The sequence below is a fragment of the Maniola hyperantus genome, chromosome 9, assembly GCF_902806685.2.
Source record: "Maniola hyperantus chromosome 9, iAphHyp1.2, whole genome shotgun sequence".
Lineage (NCBI taxonomy): Eukaryota > Metazoa > Arthropoda > Insecta > Lepidoptera > Nymphalidae > Maniola > Maniola hyperantus.
Genome location: NC_048544.1, coordinates 12,001,062 through 12,025,308, shown reverse-complemented (window position 1 = coordinate 12,025,308; position 24,247 = coordinate 12,001,062). Strand labels below are relative to the sequence as shown.

Sequence of the window (24,247 nt, the reverse complement as noted above, 5' to 3'; positions counted from 1 at the left end):
ATTATTGAATTGTGGGACTATCTCGTAAAAATATTTAGGGTGACGTTTAAGTCTTGCACTTGTAGGATAATTCTTATATACACATATTCTAGATGTTTTACCTAGAATGGGTGTACAACTCAGTGCAATGTACTGCGTCATTTATACGCGAGCACACCTACAAAGTAGGGCGTTAATTTTCAACTGTGACTTTAGCGACGTCAAATATGTGTTAAGAGTAATTTAACTAGCCCACTCCCTCGGTAAAACTAAAATAATAAATAGTTCCTTATTCCTTACCAATAATATGAAGTTTGCCGCCCTGGGCCGTCCTCACAGCGAAGCAGAACAGCGTGGAGGGTTCGGCATTTCCCTCCGCCTTGAAGGTCGCAAACGACGCGGCGTGTCCTTCGATGGGCTGTGAGCACTTGCGCTCCACAGAGTATAGCTGCATTGCACCTACTACGCGATTTTGTTGCGCCGAAATTCCTAAAAACGATGGCTTATATAAATTTCATGGATTTCTGTCTGACTTAGCGAGGGTCGGTTATCTCTTGAGTGGAGCAGAGAGATATGTTCAGTCGAGCACTGGTCGATTGCGGAAAACTGGCATCAATCATTATTACAATCGCAATTGTTGTGATTGGCTGAATTTATGGTATTTGTGTTCCAACAATACATTGTAACCAATAGTGGATGAACGTCAACCAATCAGAGATGACTGCGATCGTTACATTGTAGCTGGTGTAATTCTACCGCAATCGTGCCCAGATAAAAATTATCAAGTCATCTTTGAAAAATCTGATCAACTGAACACATTTCTCCGCTCCGCTCAGGTACAAGATATATTAGATCCATACAAATCTAATAAAATTAGCGTCTGCTTTGAATGTATTATTATTCGTGTAATTTTAAAGCATTGTGAGCAAGCATGCGGCATTTTGAGACGCTTCCACGTTGGCTTTCTCACAAGTCCAATCAAAAATAAGTGTGCAATAGTGGGTGTGAACTAATTTTTCAGATATTTTTTAGAAGACCGGCAACATATAATAAGTTTGTACTTATATGATCAAAAAGGTTTTCAGGTTAACTTTCTTAAGCATACCTCATCTAAAGAAACCGATTTCAAAGTAAATTGCCTCTCATCAGCACTTAAAATGTCAACAGCGCTTTATAGCGGCCGCTATTTGTACCTTGAATACTGCAAACGTTTCAATATTTCGTGGTTCTGAGCTACATGGTCATACCACTTGAGATGGTTTTCTTGAAGTATATAATTTATTTCCAATCAACTTAGCAAAATTAATTACATAGAACAAAACTAAAAAATGTTACAAAACAACAAAAATAATATATTTGCGAAACGACGGACGGACCAAGCACGCATTTATAGTCCGCAACAGGTTGAGATGGCAATCGGGGTACGAGGCGTGGGGACGCCCGGCATACCCCCGCTGTCCCGCACCGAGTTAGCGCGAGGGCTGTGCGGGTGTGCGGGGTGTTCCCACCCCGATTGCCATCTCGACCTGTCGCGTACTATACATAGACACCTACGCCACTGTCACTGAGGTGACACTGATACTGAGGTGATAAGTGAAAAATCATGTGAATCTACAAAAGTTACATCTTTTTTCGGGACACCAACTGTAAATAAATTGTGTTTAATACTAACCCACTAACAGTAACCATTGCTGCTTTGGATCAGTCCTATAGTTGATGATCTGGCACTCGGCGAGCGATGAATGCCTGTCGAACATCTTGACCGGTGTGGAGTCTCCCTCCATGGACCAGTGGTAGACAGACAACTTCGTCACCAAGGCGAGAGTGTTCGGCGATATCCACTTCCAGAACACCACGTCTTCCGTCATCGTGTGCGCCTTCATCTTGGATTTCATCTCGATGTTGAATATTTGGAGGGTCTTTTGCGCTGCTGAGACAACAGAATAAACACCTGTCAGGGGTGATTGATTTTTTTTAATTTACACTTGTACATAAGAATTTTTTGTACAAGTGTAAATTAATACCTACATTGGAGTATTCACCTTCTTCCGGGATTTCATGATATCCCTAGGAAATTCGCGAAATCACTGACATCCTCATTTCGCTGAGATATATATTGTTGTTCGCTAAGTTATCTCTAGGCAGATGCTTAGTCCGTACAGTCTTAAGGGGTTATTGACATAATTACACATCAAGAACAGATAAATCCGTACAAGTGCATAGTATATCACATTATTTATTCGTCTATAAATAACTCGCCCCCTTATTGAATATTACGAAACGTTTTAGATTTTTTTTTATGTTTTCAATCTTTCTAATACCAACCCAAAAGCTTAACTTGCTATAATCCGCAGAAACAGACGAATCTGTATGGTGCAACATGCAACATGAGATATGCACCGCCCGCCTTCCTCCTGCTAAACTTGCAGGAAAAGCCAGCCACTGAGCATTGCAAGCAGCAGATTTATCTGTGGACTTCCGCAAAATAACGCCTGCTTCTATACAACATTTAACTTAGGTTATCCCTATTTTATTTGTAACCTAATAATAATATATTGCAAAAAAACTCTTTCTCTGTCTTAAATAATATAAAATATCACCTAAACGAGCAATGATTCGAGGAAATGGGGGCGTGAATAAAATAAGCATTTAAACAGGTGTTTTTGTACTGAAATTCTTATTTCAGATAAAAGAAGCCTCACATTTCACAGGACGTTACTCAAAGGGGCAATTAATTACAGCCAAGGGCTGCGTGTATAACGTCACTTAGCAGGAATTAGTAATGGTATACTTGATACGACCAAAAATTAGCCTACACAATTGCTCTTCTTTTAAAACTTTAGCACTGGAAAATGTAGTCAAAAATTTAATTTATTTCCTACTTTTCGTCCCAAGCTTGATAAATTATTACTTCGTTCAAGTATAATAGAGCTATTCAATAGCAAAATAGTAAATTATGGCCAAAAACAACTGTGTCGTAGACAATTTTTCATATGAAATATTTTATACACATCGTTGGTTCATGATAAGATAAACAAAAACACTCGAATATAGAGAAGGGGCGTCAACATAACATCCACGATCAATGACGCGAAACGTTTTTTTTTAATTAGCAGTTTCGTAAATTTTGTCGTCCAAAATTTTATGTCAAGAATATAAAATCTCAATAATATGGAAAGATGACTCATTGCCAAGTGACTCGACGCACGTGGATGGCGTTATGCGTGACGTAATCATAAAATACGCATAAAGCATAAATAAATGAATGAATTAATATAACATGCCCTAGACAAAAACTTAATGAAAAATACCTAGGTGATTACATAGGAATTATGTCCAGAAGTGGATTCATGCGAGCTGATGGATTGGATACTTAACAGGTCTTTTTACACAACTGCACAACGCAAAGGAGTGTTATTACGTACTGAATAACTACGTACCTACTTAATATTAATCTCCCCTTTATTTTATCCACAAATTAAATCCAATACAGTCTATCATAATATGTATCTAACAAATTAAACATCAGTACAATATGTTTAAGATGTTTCAGCAGAATGGATTTTCGTATGAAGACTTATCTTTTACTAGCTGATGCCCGCGAGTTCATATACGCGTAGATTTAGTTTTTGGGAACTCATTGATTTTCCGGAATAAAAAGTAGCTTATATGTGTTAATCTCCATTCCAAATCCGTTCGTTTTGGCGTGAAAGTGGAACAAACATACACGCACACACACACACTCACATATAAACATTCGCCCAGATGCTTGTGAACTGAATGTGCTATGTAGCTACATGAATCTTCTTTGTGAAATGTTAAAAAAATTATAACTGCATTAAAATCCATTTTAGAGGATATATTTATCCATGCAAAAATCACGCAGATCGGTTGCTCCGTTGCGGCGTGCGTCGCGCGTCGGTCGGCGTGTTTGAAGGATAAACCAATAAACAAACACACTTTCGCACTATTTGAGATACTTGCTAAGATGGCAGTTTTTAGTTATTCATTCAGGTAAAGTTTAGTCACACTTTATGTATCGTAGAATATAGATATGCTTATCAACTAACTTATCTTCCTAAGCCTGTTTATAATTAAATTAATACCACAGTGTAATGATCTTGTAATGATAATATTATGTTAACATTATGACCCATCACATCTTAAAGGTCACTAAAGTATGCCAAATCTCGGTCAGACAATGACTTTTTTATTCGATGATACTGCTTTAGCACTATGGGTTGCTGTGAGATCTCAACTGGTGTATATACGTGATGGTACCAACATCATATTATAAGTGTGGTGAAAACGCATTTTTTATGTATCCTTGTCTTTAAGTTAGTCTTTATACACTGGAATTCATAGTCAATATGGGAGCTTCTTTAGGGGACCATTTAGATGACATATGGTGTCATATTCAACCTTTATGCAATGCATTAAGTTGCAATGCAATGTTAAAGATAGTACGAATCAGAGGCGGATTAAATGTCGAGAGTTCCCTACGCAAGCATCTCATATAGGCGCCGCCCCTCTAACAGCCATATCAAAAATTTTACTAATTAACTTCGTAAGAACGAGAAATCGTCTCATTGCATTGCTGGTAGGCTATTATACCTATATATATATAGGTAATACTATTTATGTGAACGAGTGAAGAACATCACGTCATGAAACTGCTATATTAAAGAAGAGGTAGTTTCGGTCACTCCAAGATAATATTAGAAGGGATAATTAGATAGGTCAGGTAATGGAACTCTACAATCTACATGATCGCGCGCGCCCCTGCGTAAGCCCGCGCCCCTAGGCACGTGCCTAGTCTGCCTCTGGTAAGAATTTACCCAAAAAATCGACAAGTGTAATTGCAGTGGAAATAGGTCCAACTGCTCACCATACATGTATTTACGCATGGAATGCGCATTTTCATGGAAACAGTTCACATAATATATATCCTACGATTTAAAAGAAAAATAGTTGATATGGCAATTATTATAGAAGCCTTTACCCTATGTAGCAACTATTTAGCCTATGTACACGATGTCCCAATTTGTGGTTTCGTACACGGGCAAGTGCAAAAATTGGCGCATTATCCCACCGTCTTTGGGCTTGGCTCTTTGCCGGCGTTCTACTTTATTGATACGGTTTATCGGGATTTTGGAAGCATCTTAATGAACTTGGCCAATATACGTAACAGTGTATAGTGCGCGACATGTTGAAATGGCAATCGGGGAGGGAACAACCCGCACAACCCCCGCCTCATACCCCGATTGCCATCTCAACCTGTTGCAGACTATACTTTATGCTCATTTATGATTCCTGATAGAACGAACCACTTTATCATATTGTGTATTATACAGTATCCATGTAATAAAATTTAAATTTATATTTTTATTTATTTATTTATTTATTTAATTACTAGCTGATGCCTGGGACTTCATCCGCATGGAATTAGGTTTTTAAAAATCCTGTGGGAACTCTTTGATTTTCCGGGATAAAAAGTAGCCTATATCACTCTCCAGGTACCTATGCAAAAAATCACGTCCATCAGTTGCGTTGCGACGTAATTGAAGGACAAACTACCAAACCAATAAACCAACAAACAAACACACTTTCGCCTTTATAATAAGGGTACTGATAATCCATACTAAGAATACGACTGTCTGCCTGTCTCTGCTACCTTTTCACAGCCCATCCACTCAACTGATTTTGTCAAAAATGCTGAGAAACTATAAAGATGGCTTACCTTCTACCCCAGCTTTGCCTTTGAGTGCGATGACCTTGCTGGCTGGGTTCATGATGGCAGAGTCTGCACTGATCGGCCTTCTGATGGGGTTAGTGGGGTCAGCCATATCAATGATGACCACCTCGGATGTCTCGCCAACCTTTTCGCGGACGCAGATGAACTTGTCCGACTCCATTGTGAGTGTGTTGAACGAAATGGAGGCGGGATTTATTCCGATGTTGGTGAGCTGCAACAAAAATATTAATATTTATTGAAATATTTTACTTGACGGCAGTGCCGTCTTTTAGTTGTAAACACTTTGCTCATTGAAAATTGCTCAATGAGCAAAGTAATCGATTGAGCTGTGCAAAACGATTGATTATTGGTCTGGCTCTTGCCAGTGGCACTTCTCAGTAGACATGGTGTAGCGTACTGTAGATTTTAGAATTTACCTAACGTGGTTCTTGTTGGTTGGACTAGTTATAGTTGGTTGAGGTAGTTAGGTTAGATGGTTGGTCTGGGAGTCTGGCTATAAGGGGTGATGTGGAGGCGATCTAGGTAGGGTTGGTTAGGGTTGTCTATTCGCATAGTAGACGTTGGTGTCATGACTCATAATTAGTGAGGGTTGGTATAATGATTGTTGAGGGTAGTTTGTGTTGTCTCTCGTAGTGCGAAAGTATCGTTAGTGCGCCCACGAAGGCCCGGTTAATCTTCAGGTTGTAAGCCTGACGTATCCGGTTAACCATTATCTAATGTTACTTTAGTATGAAAGCTACTCCTAGAAGTTCGTGAGACAATAGTGAAATGGGTGGGATCTGAACCTACAGGATTTCAGTCTGCAGCTTCACCCTAGAGCTATTGAGGCTTGAGGTTATATTAGGTTGTATAACTATAGTACGCGACAGACGTGAAAGGACGCATTACATTTGGACCTGTAATTTTACTTTAGAGATTGTGTATAAACCAAATAAGCTGCATTATCATCCTTTTGGTTTTGCTTATGCATCAAAGCTATTGTTTTAATAATCAAATTTAACTTTGCATTCAGGCTACTTAAGATAATAGCCATTGTCATCTTGAGCTTCAACAAAGGTGATTTTTTCATCAAAGACTGCAATCTCCTTGGCAAAGTGCCATGTAGGGTTATTTTCTTAGCATTTCATGATTAAAGACAAAATTTACAACTATAAATTTTTAATAACTGGTTTTTATAGTCCCTGGTCTATATAACACGCAACAGGCATGAGGCAACTGAGTTTGGGGATATACATGCCATTAGAGAAGTATCTGCCTGCCTAAAAGTGGTACTTACTAATACTTTTCAAATCAGTAACTTTTTATCAAACGTCAAAACGCACACTTAGTATGCGAGATTCTATGAAATACTAGAATGTGACGTCACATCATAATGCCGTACTTTTTTTGTATAATCGATAATTTAAAATGGTTATTACACTTAAAACTAACAAAGGACGTGGATTTAACGTATTTTGGAAGATCCTCTATTTAATAATCACTGAGAAATAATTTATTTTTGATATAGTCAAATACCCAATTCCCTAATGCTTTGAAAACACATGCCTTGTCACAATGGCATACAAGCTCTTTGCAGGTACCAGCTACTCTAAAGTGTTTATGTTAAAAAGCATGCCTTTAGCTGGTGGCAAGTAAGTAGATTGTGTATCTGATTTTCCAATATGTAATGTGCAGCAGGAGCAATGGGGTGGCTGCAAACTACATACATACAAAAATGCATGTATATGAAACAAATGTATGTTTATACAGTAGGTAAATTGCATGCAATTTCACTTTTTTAAATCATCATCATCATCATCAACCCATCGCCGCCGGCAAATACTGAGTATGGGTCTCTTCTCAGAATGAGAAGGGTGTATGTAGGCTATACTGCCATCCTTTAACTAAAAAGCTTAAAGTGCGCAAGGTTTTTAGCTACTCTTTTAAAATCCAATTAAGTATTTTAACTATACATAAATAAAAGTAAATTTCACAGTATATTTTTATTCATAACTAATAAAGATTGATGAATATTCTGATATTCAATCTAAAGACAACTGCCAATATTAAGTCTATTAAGTTTCTCTTTCTATTAAGTAACTTTCTCTACTGTTCATACCAGAAGTACTAATACAACAAATAAATTGTTTTATTTTACATAATTTTTAATACAATGAACTTGAAATATTTGCCTGGTTACAATATCAGATTAGTCTCATATTGATAAGAAATAAGAGCAATGGCCCTTTATCAGAAAACTAATATTACAGGGGCAGAAAAGTTGTAAAGTAAGAGGTAATATTGTTAAATTTAAAGTAGGTACTTAATAAATTCCAATAAGATGAGTTATTTTTCACAATTTCAGTTGTTGAATGAGTACTACTTACTTGTACATACTTAAGTATGAAAGCAACTGTATTTCCTTTTGTCACCTTATATAATTTGCTTAGTGCTTGTAATTCAAGGCATTAAGCCATTATTTAATTTAATGTCTCAGTTAAATGTCTAGAAGGTAAGCTCCACTTAAATTTAATTAACACTGTGGTTAATCATGGAACTGAACCCTATGTTCAACAATTCATTATTAAAACTGGCAGGTAGTTACAAAAAAAATTGTGCATAGCAAATTGATGTTGATATTGTAAAAACTAAACGTAAAAATGTTGGAACAGGGCCGGTTTTCATTAAATCGCAAATCATATGATCCAGGAAATATGGAGCAAATCAATACCCGGCGCTTCCGTGCTCTGGGAGCAGGGGGTGTTTCTGTCATCGTAATTGCGCAATGTCATTTCTACAGTTGCCTCTTACTTTCACCACAAAATTAAAACTAAATAACACGCCCTTCTGATAAAAACTGATAATACATCCCTCTGAACCACCCACTATTTAGCCAAGCAAAACTATTAAAATTCGATGGGCGTACTCACCTGTAAATGCTCCTGGAAGCGTATCGGCAACACTTGAGCCATGATTGCTAACTTTCTCTGCTCTAACTAATCCAAATAAGCTTACGAGCGACCGTCTTATATCGCGGGGTCTGAAATTAACACAATTATTTCAATTCACTGTTTTTCCGATACGACACCTTTGACAATCAACATGGCGTTCATTCATGTTTGAAAGGAAATGATCAACGACCGGAACACAAAAAAAATAGCTGTACTCTGCTGTTTCTACTCACTATTCCAATTTAATTTCTACATGAAGAAAAATGAATCGATTAATATTTTTTTATTTGTATAGAAAAATGACGAATTGCACCCGCGGCTGCCACATACACAAATGAAATATGAATGAAATGACGATTGATGATGTATGAAAATGAACGATTCTGTGGAAGAAAAGGATGGAAATATTCCATACTTCCACAGATTATAATATCTGCACACTTATCTGCATAATCGTAGAATCGTCAAGAAAGCATAATATCAACGAACCCTTGGATGAATGATTACCGAACGAAATATTATAAATGAAATACCTATTGTCAGCTCAGTGTGTGGTGACGACGTCGTACTTGAACATTACTTGGGTCGGACCATGGTTACACTCCTAGAATTATAAATACTGAATGTAGAGGGGGATTCCAACATCAATGGTTACACTAATGAAATTGGATCGTTTGATCTTTGTTATATCATTACCTACTGATTAGTGATTATTACCAAAACAATCACATTTTGTGAAAATTCGCATTAAGCTTTTCGTCTGTGGTTAACGTCGGAAAATTAAAAGACAAAAAAATATATGTTGAACTTGGTCTGTGTCGATTGCGTTTGGTTATTGATGGTTCTAGGTCATCCAAGTTCTTGGTAGTTTTCCTAGTTTTCTATGGTTGTTTTGTGCATGTTTTTTCTGGTCGATGGTTGATTATTTTGTAAATGAATTGCAATTATTTTCATTCTTTCCTTTGTTAAAAATAAAAATCTAACAAAATGGTACGTTAGTTAAATAATATTCTGAATAGCTCATTGGTTTAATAAACCTTGGTTTTATTTTATTTGCGTTTGTTCAGTTTCAGTTTGGATTCAACATGTTTAACGAGATGAGGCCTTTTATCATGACTTTTAGATGTTTCTCGGTTTCTATGATGCCTGGGAATGAACGGCAAGATGTCGAAAGAGGAGGAAAGAGTAAGAAAGCTGTACCTACTGGTTCAATAATCCATAATAACCATAACTACCTATGTAAAAGTGTCTGTCTCTTAACTTTTCATGGTCCATCTGCTTAACCGATTTTGATGTAATTTGGTTCCGAGATAGCTTGCATCCCGTAGGTATAGGATAATTATCTTGAAAATCAGACTTCTCACAGGATTTTTAAAAATCTTGAAATCCACACAGTTGTAAGTTGTGGGTATCATTAATTTAATATGTATTGTTCAATCAGAATTTAATTGGTTACTATTTCAAAGGTTTACCCTTTTCAAAAGGGAGAGATTTATTTTTCCCAACAGTAATATTGTAGATTAGGTTTTAAATAACCAGCTTGCTGTCTATTTTAAATCTTAATATTTTAAAAAGCTAATAAAATTGTCGGAGGAAAAATCGTGAAGAAATTTATTATGAATTTAGTAAGTACTTTGATTAGAACCACTCCAGCGCCTTAAAGCTAGCCAGTAATTTCTAAATACATAGTAAAGATGCATTCTAAGTTTATCTTGTATTTGCTGAAAATATAGGCATGGTTGGTTTTCATATTAGTTAATGAACATTCCCAGCTCTAGCTATTCCAAGTCTGTGAGTGGACTGGTCTATTAACAGTGGTGTTTTTGTTATTGTATGAAATATCACTTAAATCATATTAATATTATCATAACATTACAGTTATAATGCCACCATCTGCACTGGAGCTCTTAACAAGGTTAAACATAGAATACCCGATGATATTCAAGCTCACAAATAAAAAAACTAAAAGAATAACACACTGTGGAGTCTTAGAGTTTGTAGCTGATGAGGGATATGTGTATTTACCACACTGGGTTTGTATTTGACTATTTTAAAATAATAATATGGTAACGATTATTTAGTCTCAAAAACCAATCATCATCATCATCATGATCAACCCATCACCCGTCTGACGACACAGCATGGGTCTCCTCTCAGAGTGAGAAGGGTTTTGGCCATAGTCTACCATGCAGGTCAAATAGTGGATTGGCAGATTTCACACACCTTTGAGAACATTATGGAGTACTCTCAGGCATCAGGTTTCCCCACGATATTTTCCTTCCACGTTCAAGCAAGCAATATTTAATTACTTAAAACATACATAACTGAAAAGTTATAGGTACATGCCTGGGATACCAACCTCCGATTAGGAGATGGACATCCTACTAGGCTATCACAGCTTTTTTTATCCAATTTAAACCAAACCAATAGTTGTAATAAACTCTTTATGCTACAAATAGCATAACTCATGCTTTGGGTCATTATAACAGTTATTTTATCTGACCAGATGATGGCAAACCTGGTCCTTGAAGAAGGTGCCCTGATACAGATAGAGAGTGTATCGCTACCAGTGGCCACATTCTCCAAATTTCAACCACTCTCTGAAGACTTTCTTGATATCACTAATCCAAAAGCAGGTTAGTTTTTTTTTATTCAAAACGTTTTCACGTACAACGGTCGGCTACGTCTAAGGCGCCATCTCCACAGATGAGAGAATTGCGGCGATAGTTTCGCTGTACCACCAAATTCGGTAGGTACAAACAATTCTTATAGACCAATCTCCCCTGGGCACGGCAATACTATCGCCAACGATAGTTGGTCGGATTCGTTGTCATTGTGGGAACTCTATTTTCTGGGATCAAAAGTAGCCTTTCCCTAGGATGCATTAAGCTATCTCTGTACTAAATTTCTTTGAAATCTGGTTAACGGATGGGCCGTGAAAATGTAGCAGACAGACAGACACACTTTCGCATTTATAATATTAGTATAGAAGTATGGATAAGTATAGACTTAGCAAGCATTAGACACAAGCAAAGCAAGTGTTCTTCAAAACTTGTCCTTATTTCATAATATAGAAAGATAAGATGATTTTAATAAACTTATAAGTAAATATATGATTTTTAAAAATGTTTCTGTTTTCAGTGCTGGAAAACTGTTTAAGAAACTTCTCATGTCTAACCACGGGAGATGTGATAGCTATCAAGTACAATTCTAAGGTGTATGAGTTATGTGTATTGGAGACTAAGCCAGGCAATGCTGTCATTATTATTGAATGTGATATGAACGTAAGTACACTGTATGCATCACAAACGATGAACAAGTTGATATTAAGTTGTACGTAAGTTTAACCTCCATGTGCTTTGCTTCACCACTTGCACTGCACCTGAGAATATTTATGACAAGCTGTACAAAACTATAATACCATGTAACTTATTTTGTCTATGAGCTAGAGATGTTATATTTCTACTATCATATTATGACATGATAGGAGAGGCGGATTATTCCTAAGGCAAACTAGGCACATGCCTGCTCCATGCTGTACGGAAAGCGATTAATGACGTCACATGGCGTAAACGACAAATATTTTTAAATTCTTTAACATAAAAAATATTTTCCCGCAGAAATGTGCTCTATTTTTATGTTAAAAAATTTAACAAAATTGTGCTTTATGGATCGTGACGTCACCTTTTGTACAGCGTAACGTTCATGTTAAAAATAAATAAAAAATATTTTATAAAATCATTCCCCGTAAACCCGCTGTACATACCACTGTACAAAAAATCACTTCATTTTATTACTACAGACCAAGACCCTATTTGAATAAATGATTTAACTTTGACTTTATCCATTTCTTATTCTGTTGGTATTATGATGAGGTTTCTAATCAAATGATTGAAAGCTGTCGCTTTGCAAGCTGCACCTAAAGCTGGAGAAACAAAGACTTTGCTATAAAAACCTTTAAATTCGTAATAATAGAACACATTATTCATTTACATATTTGTATTAACCAGGTGGAGTTTGCACCACCAGTTGGCTACAAAGAGGACGAACACATAACGCGAGGCACAGGCAGTTCAGAGATGACCGGTATGGAGGAAGACCCGGCGACGATGATGCCGGAGCCCGCGGGCTTTGTGGCCTTCAGCGGAGAGGGCAACAGGCTGGACGGGAAGAAGAAGAAACTCACCAGTGAGAGTGACTCCGAGCCGCAGGCGGGCAGTTCCAGACAAGTAAGTATTTGTTTGTATAGTTTTTTTGATGTTAACAATAAACCTTTACAAACAAAAGTGATTCTTACCGTTTTACTTCTGTAGTACGGAACCCTCGGTGTCCGAGTCCGACTCGTACTTGGCCAGTTTTTTTTAAAGATTTAATACTGAAGGGTATGTTTTATTTTACAGCCTTACGTTCGAGGAATACCTGACTATGATTATGTGATTGGCACATTGAGGTTCATTAGGAATTCCCGACCAGCCAGTGCAAAGGAAGAAACTCCACCAGAAGAACCATTCCAAGCATTTAAGGGTGAAGGCTTCACCCTAAGAACCGCCAAACCTAAGAACTGAGTAACTTTTTGTACTGGAAACTAACTATAAGTTTTATTGTATTATTGCTTAAATCAGTAAAGTTCAAGGTATGTTAAGAGTTGGCAAAAAGTGTTAGTGAAAAATTTGTGCTCACCCTCGATTGTACACTTATTTTAAATAGTTCTAAATATAGTGAAAAAAATAGTGGGAACTTGTTTCAAGATATTAGTCTTTTTAAAAATTTCAAAAACAAACAAGTGAAGTGTGATAAGGATTACAGTGATTTGTTGGATAGTGTGTTTTTGCTAGATTTGATTAGTTCTGCAATAAACATGAAGCAAATTCCTATTAGATTTTATATGGGACTGCATATCTTGTTTTTGAAAGATCAAAGAATTTTTGTTAAAATTTTGTACATAAACACTTGACTTTATACTAAAACATTTTTTTTTCAAAGGCAATATTTCAAAAAATTTCAAATTATTGTATGATATTTTTTTTTCAGATATTTAAATACATAATAATATGATTCTTAATTTGATTAATCTCTGCCTTTTAATGAGACTTTAAAATGTGTCCCTTTTTTGTCCATGTTATTTTATCTGAATATAATCTAGATTTTTATTATCTTCAGTTGTGATAAATACTTAAATTTGTGGTTATGTACCTATAAAATACTGAGAAGGGAAATTTGTATGTGATGTATGGCAAGTGCGATACTAAAAACAAACAAAATTATTTAAGTAATTTTAATTTGGTTTTCATAAGAAAAAAATAAAACTGTTATTATTATTAATTATTATAATACAAATAAGTTCAAATGTCACATTTTAAGTGTTGAATATTTGATCAAATAATAAAATAAAAACTTAATAGCAATAAAAATTGTATTAAAAAATAAAAAGCATACCCTGAAATTTTGTGACAACCTTACTTTAGGGCTTCAAATAAGGATGGCTGCTAAATGTTTGGTGGCCACATAACTTTTCCAATATAAATATAATACATGAAATTTCAGGGTATCATTATTATAAATCTAGCTATTCCTCATATTTAACCAGGGACTGCTTATTATTTTCTCATACTTATTGCCAGACTACTATAGTTAATACAAAGAGTGAGTACTATATTAGTAAAATAACAATAAATAAAGAAATTACAAATGCAATACATCTCAACTAAATACTGATATATACTGCAGAGCACAAAAACAGTCTTTCATTCATAACAAATTGGCGAGCTTACAACTGGAATTTTACAACTAGGTATGTTACATATTAATCATACTACGGAGTTTGCATTAGAATCTTTTCAAGAATTCTTCTGAGCAAATTCTCGCGCGTGCGTTCACTGCAAGCTTCATTTCACTTATCTCCTTGTCAATTTCTTCCATGAAGTATATCACAAAATCGACCAATTTGTGTTTATACATTTGTTCAGTGTGGAAATTCGTGATCAGGAAACTGATGTGATAGCCGTCCACCGGCTTCCGTCGAAGTACGATAAAGTTTTCCGCTCTCATCATCATAAAACGCATGAACTTTTTACACAAAATCTTCTCAATCTCATCTGCTTGTTTGATCATAATACTTATTCTAATGGAGTTAATAGATGATTCTATCAGCACTTTCTCGTTAGCGTTCCGCGAAATGATCACAGGGTTCAATAACAATTCTTTGCTTGTTCCAACTTCCACCTCTGGTTTATTATATCTTTCGACAACCTGCGATGAGAAATGTTCTAAGCACATAGCAGATGTAAGTGTGTGGCGTACAGCCGTTAAATAAGGCTTTAAAGTAGCCGACATCTCGTTGCAAAAGTATTTTACACTTCACCACACCTAAACTTTTATCCACCGTTTTATCTACAACAAATGAGTATGAGTAATGACAGTTGACTTGACACCATAATATAATACTCATAGATAATACTACTAAATGATCATAGAGTAGGATTATATCATAGAGATAGGATTATATTCTCAGAACAAGGACTATGAGCGAGACCAATAATTAATCTATTTATTTAAGTAGTAGTACTTCCAACTTCTTTGTAATTATATTAGTAAATGATGGATAAATAACACAGATAAATCTGTGGATAAATGAAATGAACACGAATGAACATGAAACATGAATGACAGATTATAGCATAGAGATAAATAGATGGTGATATTTTTTTCTTAACGGGCTTCATGGCATTGGGTTCTGGTTATCAAGCCAGACCTCAAAAAATTACCCTCAACCATCTCAACTCAATCATAAAATAAGTTAATATTTACAAATAGGTAGTTATAGTAATAAGTAGGTAACGTGACAGTAGTATACTCAAAACAAAATAAAATATTTAATGATCAAAATGGTAATTTTTATTTTTATCTGGATTTATTTTTATATAGAAAATAGGTATTTAGTCTGTGTTTGTCATGCAAACCACAGACCAATAACATTGCAAACCAACGGAAAAGAAATTACAGGAAGGACAATAATGGCGGACGATTTATAAAGTGACGCAAGCTAACGTTTTACGGCATGCGTTTAATCAATTTTTCAATAATAGGAGTTGTTGTTAAATCATTGTCGTTATCGTTAAACACATGACCAGTTAGGGGTGCAGTCACTCATGTCAAAAGCAATGGCTCGCGAGTTTGACCACCTCTTCAAACTGCTGATTATCGGTGACAGTGGTGAGTGGGCGAGGCCTGATGTGTACGCGAGTGATGATGACTTTCCCCGAGTCCCCGATTCAGAGGAAACTGGAACTGTGTTCTTGTGTTGCAGGTGTAGGTAAGAGCTGCCTCCTACTGCGGTTTGCTGATAACACCTTCTCCGGTAGTTACATTACGACCATAGGTGTAGATTTCAAAATTAGAACTTTAGAGATAAACGGTGAGCGGGTGAAGCTGCAGATATGGGACACTGCGGGGCAAGAAAGGTTCCGAACCATTACCAGCACGTACTACCGGGGGACTCATGGAGTCATCGTGGTTTACGATGTTACTAACGGCGAGTCCTTCGCCAATGTGAAGCGGTGGCTGCATGAGATCGAACAGAACTGCGATGTCGTTAACAAAGTCTTAGGTGAGAAATCCAAAATGTTATTGAATTACTAAAACCTTAACAACATAAGCTCTGTTTATGTAGTGCCTATCTATATTTAAAGGCTTCACATCAGCATACAACTCAAACTGCTGAGTCTAGAAATCTGAGATTATGCATTTAGGAAGTAGGATAGCTATAATTTGTCTTTTTTCTTGTACCTTTATTTTGTATTTAAATTTATTATTAATCATCTAGTTAGCGTAAGTGGCACTGCCGTTCTAATAAGATATAAAATAAATAAATAATATTAATATATAGATGTATAGATAAAGTAAACCTATACTATGAAGGGAATTTCTGTGAACGGGATGTCATGGTGACAAGCTGGTTCAATATTAAGTTTCAAATATGTAATTCCTAAGCATTAGCACAGATATTAAGTATTTGTTAAAATCTTGCCTAATTGATGTCAAACAAATAATTCTTTATTTGGGATAAGAGCAACATAACAAAAGAAAAAGAAGAGTGACGTAATACAAACAAAAAATATCTATTAAACAACAACTTTAAATGTAGGTACTATGCCTTTCAACAATAAAGAACAAGAAAAAAAAATGGCAGTACTCTTTTTAGTTAAAACGCACAGTATATTACAAACTAAAAAATTGCTAACTAAAGAACTAGACACCCATTTCTGATTTAAAAATCCCAAAAAGGTATTACCTTATCGTACAAGAAATTATTCTAGGTCTACAGGAAGTACTCAATAGGTTTTGATTTTCTTGTCTTGACAGACAGACAAACAACAAAGTGGTCCTACAAGGGTTCCTTTTTTCTCTGGAGATATGGAACCCTAAAATAAGAAAGTAATCCTTAGTTTAGGTACAAATTGGTTTATGATTTTGAAAAAGAAGGAAAATGTAATTACTAATAATATTAGTAACTATAGCTGACCCGGCGAACTTCGTACCGCCTAACAGCAGATTCTTTTTCAGGCAATTTAATAATTTTTTCTCTGTAAGAACCATCCTCGTACTTCAAGGAATATTATAAAAACAGAATTAGCGAAATCGGTTCAGCTGTTCTCGATATTTGCGATCTGCAACACATTCAGCGATTCATTTTTATATATAGAGAATTAGCTGCTTATAGTTAGAGCAGAGATAATGTTTTGATGATTATATTATAAACAAGAGCAAAGTTATGAGTCATTTTAACTTTTCTGAATATTATAAATAACTTTGCTTATAGCAATCAATGTAAACATATAAAATACCTATTAACTAACAATTTTTAATGATATGGCTTGGTAATGAGTTAGACATTCTTGTAGGTACTATGTAACTATTATAAAATTGTTTTCTAGTGTGTATGTTTATTTAATGCATAATGCAAAAACCAATCAATTAAGACTGAATTTATTTCAAAATCTTACTGTCTAAATCCATGCTGATAATGGCGCCGATTCTCTTGTCTTTCTCTAAACTAAATTTAGACTATCTGCATCTTTTTTTTTTAATATTGCTAAACATGAATTTTACATTCTAAATTTTAGTGCACGCTATAAATTAAACAATAGGCTCGCGACTGGCAGCTAAAGTCACGAGGTTTGACAGCTCTAAATTAAATTTAAAACTGTCAAACTATCAAACTGTATCTGTCCTTTTCTAAATTCATTAGTAAGAAGAGGATGCATAATTTTGGTGTGCACAAGAATCAGTTCCATTGTTGTAGTAGTGTTCAATACAATAACTTGGTAAACAATAAGATTATGTTAATTTTCTAGTTGGTAATAAAAATGACTGCCCATCAAGGAAAGTAGTTGTAACAGAGGATGCCCAGAGATTTGCCAACCAAATGAACATACCATTGTTTGAAACCAGTGCAAAGGAAAACATTAATGTTGAGGAAATGTTTCTGACTATCACAAAAATGGTGAGTATTTATCTAAATTTATAAAAAGTAAAGGTGACTGACTGACTGACTGACTGATTGATCTCTCAATGCACAGCTCAAACTACTGGAGGGATCGGGCTAAAATTTGGCATGCAGATAGCTATTATGATGTAGGCATCCGCTAATAAAGGATCTTTGAAAATTCAACCCCTAAGGTGGTGAGATAGGGGGTTGAAGTTTGTGTAGTCCACGCGGGCGAAGTCGCCAGCATAAGCTAGTTTTAATAATAAAATTACATTTCTTAGATAGCATTCATTTAATTGTATACACCCAACAATAAACTAAATGATGAAACTGTAATGATAAAGATTTTAAAGTACAGTAGTATCTTCCAACAGGAAACATTAGGAATATGATAACAACACATTTTTAATCTGAAAATTAAGTTTAGATTTTGTGTACCTATTGTGATAATAAATAAAGTAGGTACCACAATTTAAACAAAAAAAAATTGTGGATAAAATCATGTTTATATCTACATTCGTAACCAATTAGCAACACATTTATTTCAACAACAGATTTTTCGTATCTTAGTAGCGCATTTATTCATTAATCTATAACCTTTGAAGTTGAAGCCTCAATAGCTCAACCGGTAAAGGAGTGGACTGAAAACCAAAAGGACTACAGTTCAAACCCCGCCCCTTTGCACTATTGTCGTACCTACTCCTAGCACAAGCCTGACGCTTAGTTGGAGAGGAAAGGGGAATATTAGTCATTTAACATGGCTAATATTCTTTTTAAAATAACTGCCTTGTTGCAACTTTAGATTGGAGAGTCCTACAAAAGTCTCCGACCACCATGTCGGAGGAAAAAAGGAAGGAACACATTAAAAAAAAAACTTCAGATTGGACTATTTGTTTTGCACATACTATATATACAGTTTGATGCAATCTGTTTGGTAGCTGAGAACAATGCACAAGTTGCATTATTTTGGGTCACTGTTATATTTTCCGTCACTGTCTTTCTGTACTGTACCTTTGCAGACCCGCTCTTACAACTAATTTCTCGGCCGCCAAAAACATTGAATCCAACTGTACTGGACTAACCCACCTCACTGGGCATTGTAAGAAAAAAGCAATCAGTTTTATTTGTTTGTGGTTCAGTGAGAATAAATCAAACCTTAGAGCACTTCCCCATTAATTAACTCCCCTATCAATGAAATAAAATAATGTGAACCCAATAATATACTCTTTTGGTAACATTATATTTATAAATATTTCAGGTATTGAGGTCAAAATTGGAAATGAAAGAGCGACAGAATGTAACAGCAAATGACACCGTACACATAAGGAAGAACCACAAAACAAAGAAGAAATGTTGCTAGTGATCACACAATATGGCACCTGAGCCAGGGATGTCGCTTACACGATGCTCAAATTGAGAGATGATTGCACAACCCTAGCAGGACACTATGTACCTCAGCCATATAACGTTTACCAATGAAATAGAAGCCTTCTTTTGTTGGTGTTAGGTACAAAGAAGTGTATTTTGACATCAGCAGTATAACAGTTTAGTCTTATGAAACTAGTGGAATTTTGTACCTTGATATTGATATGTAAGTTGATCTCTGTTGAATATTATCATGGCAGTGTTACTGTTATTATCAAAGAGCTTAACATATTCCCCACACTACACTACATCACTTGTCTAAAATTTGTACTCACAATCCTTCTGGGAAACTTGTAATAGGGAAAATATCCATTTTAATTTATGATGATAGTAATAATTATTGAATGTAAAACAATAATTGAATTGAATAGATTTTATGGCAATGTTTTGCATTCCAAACATGCAAAACAAATGACAGTATTGGTAATATTTATTTAGTAAGATTTTGTTGCTAATATGAAATTTTAAGAAAATGTAATTGATAATTGTAATGTCACACACAGACAGACAGTATACAATATAGGTCATATGATAATATGAAAGAGCCTGTAAAACCCTGTTTTGCCTTTGTGAACTAATTTTGAGTTCATGTGTTCATATTTTGGTGAAATAATGTATTGAATACCCTAATTTTTTACACAATTCTTTATTATAATATTATGTTACTGATAATTCCAATTTGGTTTAAAATTTTAAACAATCTAATTAAACAATAATATTGGTGCATGTTTCGTATTGATTGTTTTGCATTATACATAACTAGCGACCTGCCCCGGCTTTGCATGGGTGCAATGTAGATACTAATGTGGCGTCATTGAGGTGTCATTGCCTCGGATGAGAGGATTTTTGTCCTAACCTAATTCACATTATTTCAATTTCTCTAGGGATCTCAAATTTTTTTGAGAATTAAACTAAAGCTGTAAACGAACGAAGATCTACGCGTTCATACATACATACATACAGACAGCGGGAAGCGACTTTATTTTATACTATGTAGAGAAGGTCACTAGCGTCTTGCCACACTATTCCAGCACAGTGCACTCTAGAATCCATACTAATACTATAAATGCGAGTGTGTCTGTTTCACAGTCTATACGTTTAACCGATTTTGACGTTTGGTACAGATATACATTGCATCCCAATGAGGAACATAGGCTTCTTTTTATCCCGGGGAATCAAAGAGTATGATGAGCATCATGGTAAATGGTTTCTAGGTAAAAGATAAAGCAATAGTTAAATTCCACATTTCATGTTCAACTAATAACTACCGAAATTAATAATAATCAATGTATGTATCTGTTTTTATTTGTCAAAAAGGCAGTACAATTTTTAACAAATATCAACACTGCTAAGTAACTTAGATAACATGATATAATGCGTAAAAAATCGGCCAAGTGCGAGTCAGACTCGCGCACCAAGGGTTCTGTACTCGGGTATTTTTTTCTACATTTTGCACGATAATTCAAAAACTATTATATACTAGCTGCCCCGGCGAACTTCGTACCGCCTAACAGTCGATTCTTTTTCAGGCAATTTTTTCAATTTTTCTCTCCGTAAGAACCATCCTCGTACTTCAAGGAATATTATAAAAAAAGAATTAGCGAAATCGGTTCAGCTGTTCTCGAGATTTGCGATCAGCAACACGTCATTTAGCGATTCATTTTTATATATAGAGATAAAAATAAATAAAATTTGTTTATAATGTACCGCTAAAGCCCTTTCATTATAATACCCCACTTGGCATAGTAATCTTACTTTGAAAATTGAAAATACTAATTATTTGTTCATTAACACATTTTAATTTTTTTTGTAATGTAACTACAAATTCATGGTTTCCGGATTTATTCCTTATTGCTTATGCTATAAGACCTGCCAAATTTTATGATCCAAGGTCAACGGGAAGTACTCTAAAGGTTTTCTTGACAGACAGAGAACGAAGTGATCCTATAAGGGTCCTATTTTCTCACACGCCATTTTAACTTTGTGTCAAAGTACGATTTTAGTACTTAATTTTAAAGGTAAACCTTAATTTTGACCCATAGAGTTAAAATGGCGCATGAGGAGTCTTTTTTGTACAGACTTATCGACTTAATTTTGTTCATTATAAGCCAAGTGCTGTGCTTGAGTAAATGCAGTGTAAAGTGGCGACCTCAAGTGACTATATCATATCATTTTTCTCCCTTTATATTTGACATAAGTCTGTGCTGGGTTGAATAATCTCGAGTTTAAGGCGCATTACGGATAAATAATTTACTCCAAAAATTACATTAGGATTATTATGAATGCATAGTTAATGTGTATAAATTGTACTCTCATAATCAAAAACTTTTATGTGATGGAGTGTCTGTATGATAAGCGAAAAGTTGCTAGATATAAATGTATACAATTAATTTAAACATTTTTATTTTCATATCGTAATGGTGTTTTGTCATGTATTGACACCCCACCATTTTAACGATTGCATGTAAAAACTATCTGTTCATTAGAGGTATTTTAATGACATTTAAGTTAAACATTATTTTGCTGGTCACTGATTTACGCCGCACTGTTGCGGCAATGCTCTAACATGGTACAATCTCTAGAAAGGCTAAACAAAATAGCTGACTTTACTCAGAAATGACAGCTGTGTACAGTACACGGCCAAAAGAGATGAACATCGATCTTTAGAAGGAGATCAGATTTGTAGAGCACTGTCTCGGTCGTTGAGCCCGACAAAACGTCATATGGGTATGAGTGACGGAGACAACGCTCTATTTTACTAAACTGAAATGTCATTCTAAAGGCCGATGTTCATCACTTTTGGCCGCGTACTGTACTGTGCTTAAGGCGTGCAGGGGTGCAAATCAGCGATGACCTTTAGCCACAATGCATGTGCGAGCGAGAGAGCAGTAAATTAATAAGTGTACGATAAAATCAATTGAATCCAGTGTTTGAATTTAAACCAGTAATGTCAACACAAAACTCTAATGTCAATAGTATTATTATAAACATGAACATGTTATAATTAAAGTATTATGGTATGTTTTTATTATTTAACATGAAATTTATTATGATTATTGTAAATTAATTTTAAATGTTGCCAGTCGAAATACATTAGGGACTACATGTGTAACCTGAAATCTCTCGTTTAAATATTCCTTTACTTATTTATATATTTTTAATTAAAAATTGGCAAAGTATACTTTCCATTCTGCATAAAAATTATATGATTATTTTATTTAATCTAAAGATTATATATCAGTATCAATCCAATTATGCATTTTATCTTAAACCTGCATTTTTTTAAATAAATGTTATAATAATTATTTGTAAAGTACATTTGGGTGATAAAATTTAAATTTATTTACATTGTGGCTAATTCTATTACACACAATCTTGAATATAAATTAACAGTTCTCTGAACCCGCCTCCCGCTGAAGAGACCACTACAATCTCACAAGATGGGCATGTGGAGGAAGATATTGAGCTTAAATTTAGAGCTTCATATAGAGTGAATAAGAAGGATTCTATACATCTTGATTTGTCATTTGAGATTGTGTGCAGTAACAGAATTAGCAACAATGTTTTATGTATTTAAACATAAAAGGTTTATTATTTTTCTTTTGTATTATGTACTGAAATAGTGTATTTATTTAGGGCTAGTTACCACAGATGGTTTGCATCGTGTGAATCTATTTTTCTGAACACAGTCAGCAAACCAAGTATTTTGAATCAGTCCTTAAAATAAATACAATATTTCAGTGTTTATTTCATCTTTTATAGCTAAATATTACTCTGTTAATAAAAATAATGTATTTAGCATATTAATATAACCTTACACTGCTATGTTAGCACTCAATTCCAGTCAGGAGTCAGGAACACAGTGCAAAACTAATTTTCGGGATCATTAGTATTGTATTGTAATTGTAACATGTATGCATCAGAAATAGGGTGGGTAGAGTTAAATATATTACCCAGAACCTTTAATATTTGTAGTGTGAAATTAATACCAAAATGTCCTGTAAATATCAACAAAGATATTTTAGATTTTCATATAAGTTTATTTAGATTGGATATTTCCATAAAAATGCTTTGCTCACAAATGAAATGTATCAATTATTTATTTGGTACTGTTCAAATTTATCCATTCCGTAGAACTTTGTACAATAATTAGGCTGGCCATGAAGTGACTATGTTATAATATTATGTAATTTTTCTTTAAATCGAACCATCTTCGCCTAAAGCCTAGAACACACTGGAATCGTAGGTGCCAGACTTGTGGCGTGTCGCAACACAATTTAGCTCAATGATCGACCAATTGGAGCATCTCGAGCGAAACAATAATTACAGCCACAACAGACTAGTCGCACCACAATTATTCCAAACAAAAATTTTAGTGGACTGCTTCTCATTTTTGCCAGCTTCATAGAACATGTCTTGTTTGAAGTAGCCCTTAAGGTGGGTACTTAATTTAGCTGCACCATGTCGAGGGCTGGAGTTGCGATTTTTACACGTTCCAAACAAATTCTCTAGAGTTGCGTTTTAACATGTGTGTTCTATGGCTAAGTTTCTTGCTTTTTTATTTTCGTCGTCGTAACTAATATTGTCTTGTGGCTTTTGTCTGAATTTACTACGAGTTGAAGCCGCCGGTCTAGTAGTACACAGCATTTTGCATATTATCTTGATTTTGGT

The 24,247-nt window shown here is 35.0% G+C and overlaps 4 protein-coding genes across 6 annotated transcripts in view; 2 read left to right on the top strand and 2 right to left on the bottom strand.

Annotated features, from left to right (window-relative positions):
- Chc (clathrin heavy chain) overlaps positions 1 to 9,038 on the bottom strand; it is a 31,033-nt gene extending 21,995 nt beyond the window's left edge. The window contains exons 1-5 of one of the 2 annotated variants that reach the window (XM_034971712.2): positions 8,898 to 9,038; positions 8,644 to 8,753; positions 5,720 to 5,945; positions 1,652 to 1,909; positions 280 to 468 (exon numbers count right to left, since the gene is read on the bottom strand). In XM_034971712.2, the coding sequence (XP_034827603.1) occupies positions 280 to 468; positions 1,652 to 1,909; positions 5,720 to 5,945; positions 8,644 to 8,685 (715 nt within the window). In that variant the 5' untranslated portion in view covers positions 8,686 to 8,753; positions 8,898 to 9,038. The remainder of the gene's footprint in view (positions 1 to 279; positions 469 to 1,651; positions 1,910 to 5,719; positions 5,946 to 8,643; positions 8,754 to 8,897) is intronic. The other variant, XM_034971713.2, reaches the window with a different exon arrangement.
- A 469-nt stretch (positions 9,039 to 9,507) lies between these two features.
- Ufd1 (ubiquitin fusion-degradation 1-like) lies at positions 9,508 to 13,560 on the top strand. 2 transcript variants are annotated; one of them, XM_034971738.2, is made up of 7 exons: positions 9,508 to 9,654; positions 9,732 to 9,849; positions 10,543 to 10,697; positions 11,171 to 11,300; positions 11,806 to 11,948; positions 12,675 to 12,893; positions 13,065 to 13,560. In XM_034971738.2, exons 1-7 carry the CDS (start codon positions 9,652 to 9,654, stop codon positions 13,227 to 13,229), a joined length of 933 nt encoding a protein of 310 aa, XP_034827629.1. In that variant the 5' UTR covers positions 9,508 to 9,651; the 3' UTR covers positions 13,230 to 13,560. The 2 variants fall into 2 exon arrangements, with proteins under 2 accessions (XP_034827629.1, XP_069357209.1); XM_069501108.1 differs by having other exon boundaries at positions 9,573 to 9,662.
- A 52-nt stretch (positions 13,561 to 13,612) lies between these two features.
- On the bottom strand, positions 13,613 to 15,064 carry Arpc4 (Actin-related protein 2/3 complex, subunit 4). The gene has a single exon (XM_034971752.2). The coding sequence runs from the start codon at positions 14,995 to 14,997 to the stop codon at positions 14,491 to 14,493; it is 507 nt and encodes a 168-aa protein (XP_034827643.1). The 5' UTR covers positions 14,998 to 15,064; the 3' UTR covers positions 13,613 to 14,490.
- A 587-nt stretch (positions 15,065 to 15,651) lies between these two features.
- On the top strand, positions 15,652 to 23,940 carry Rab35 (RAS oncogene family member Rab35). Its single transcript, XM_034971750.2, has 4 exons — positions 15,652 to 15,876; positions 15,971 to 16,270; positions 18,018 to 18,166; positions 19,410 to 23,940. Exons 1-4 carry the CDS (start codon positions 15,813 to 15,815, stop codon positions 19,509 to 19,511), a joined length of 615 nt encoding a protein of 204 aa, XP_034827641.1. The 5' UTR covers positions 15,652 to 15,812; the 3' UTR covers positions 19,512 to 23,940.
- The last annotated feature ends 307 nt before the right edge of the window (positions 23,941 to 24,247 follow it).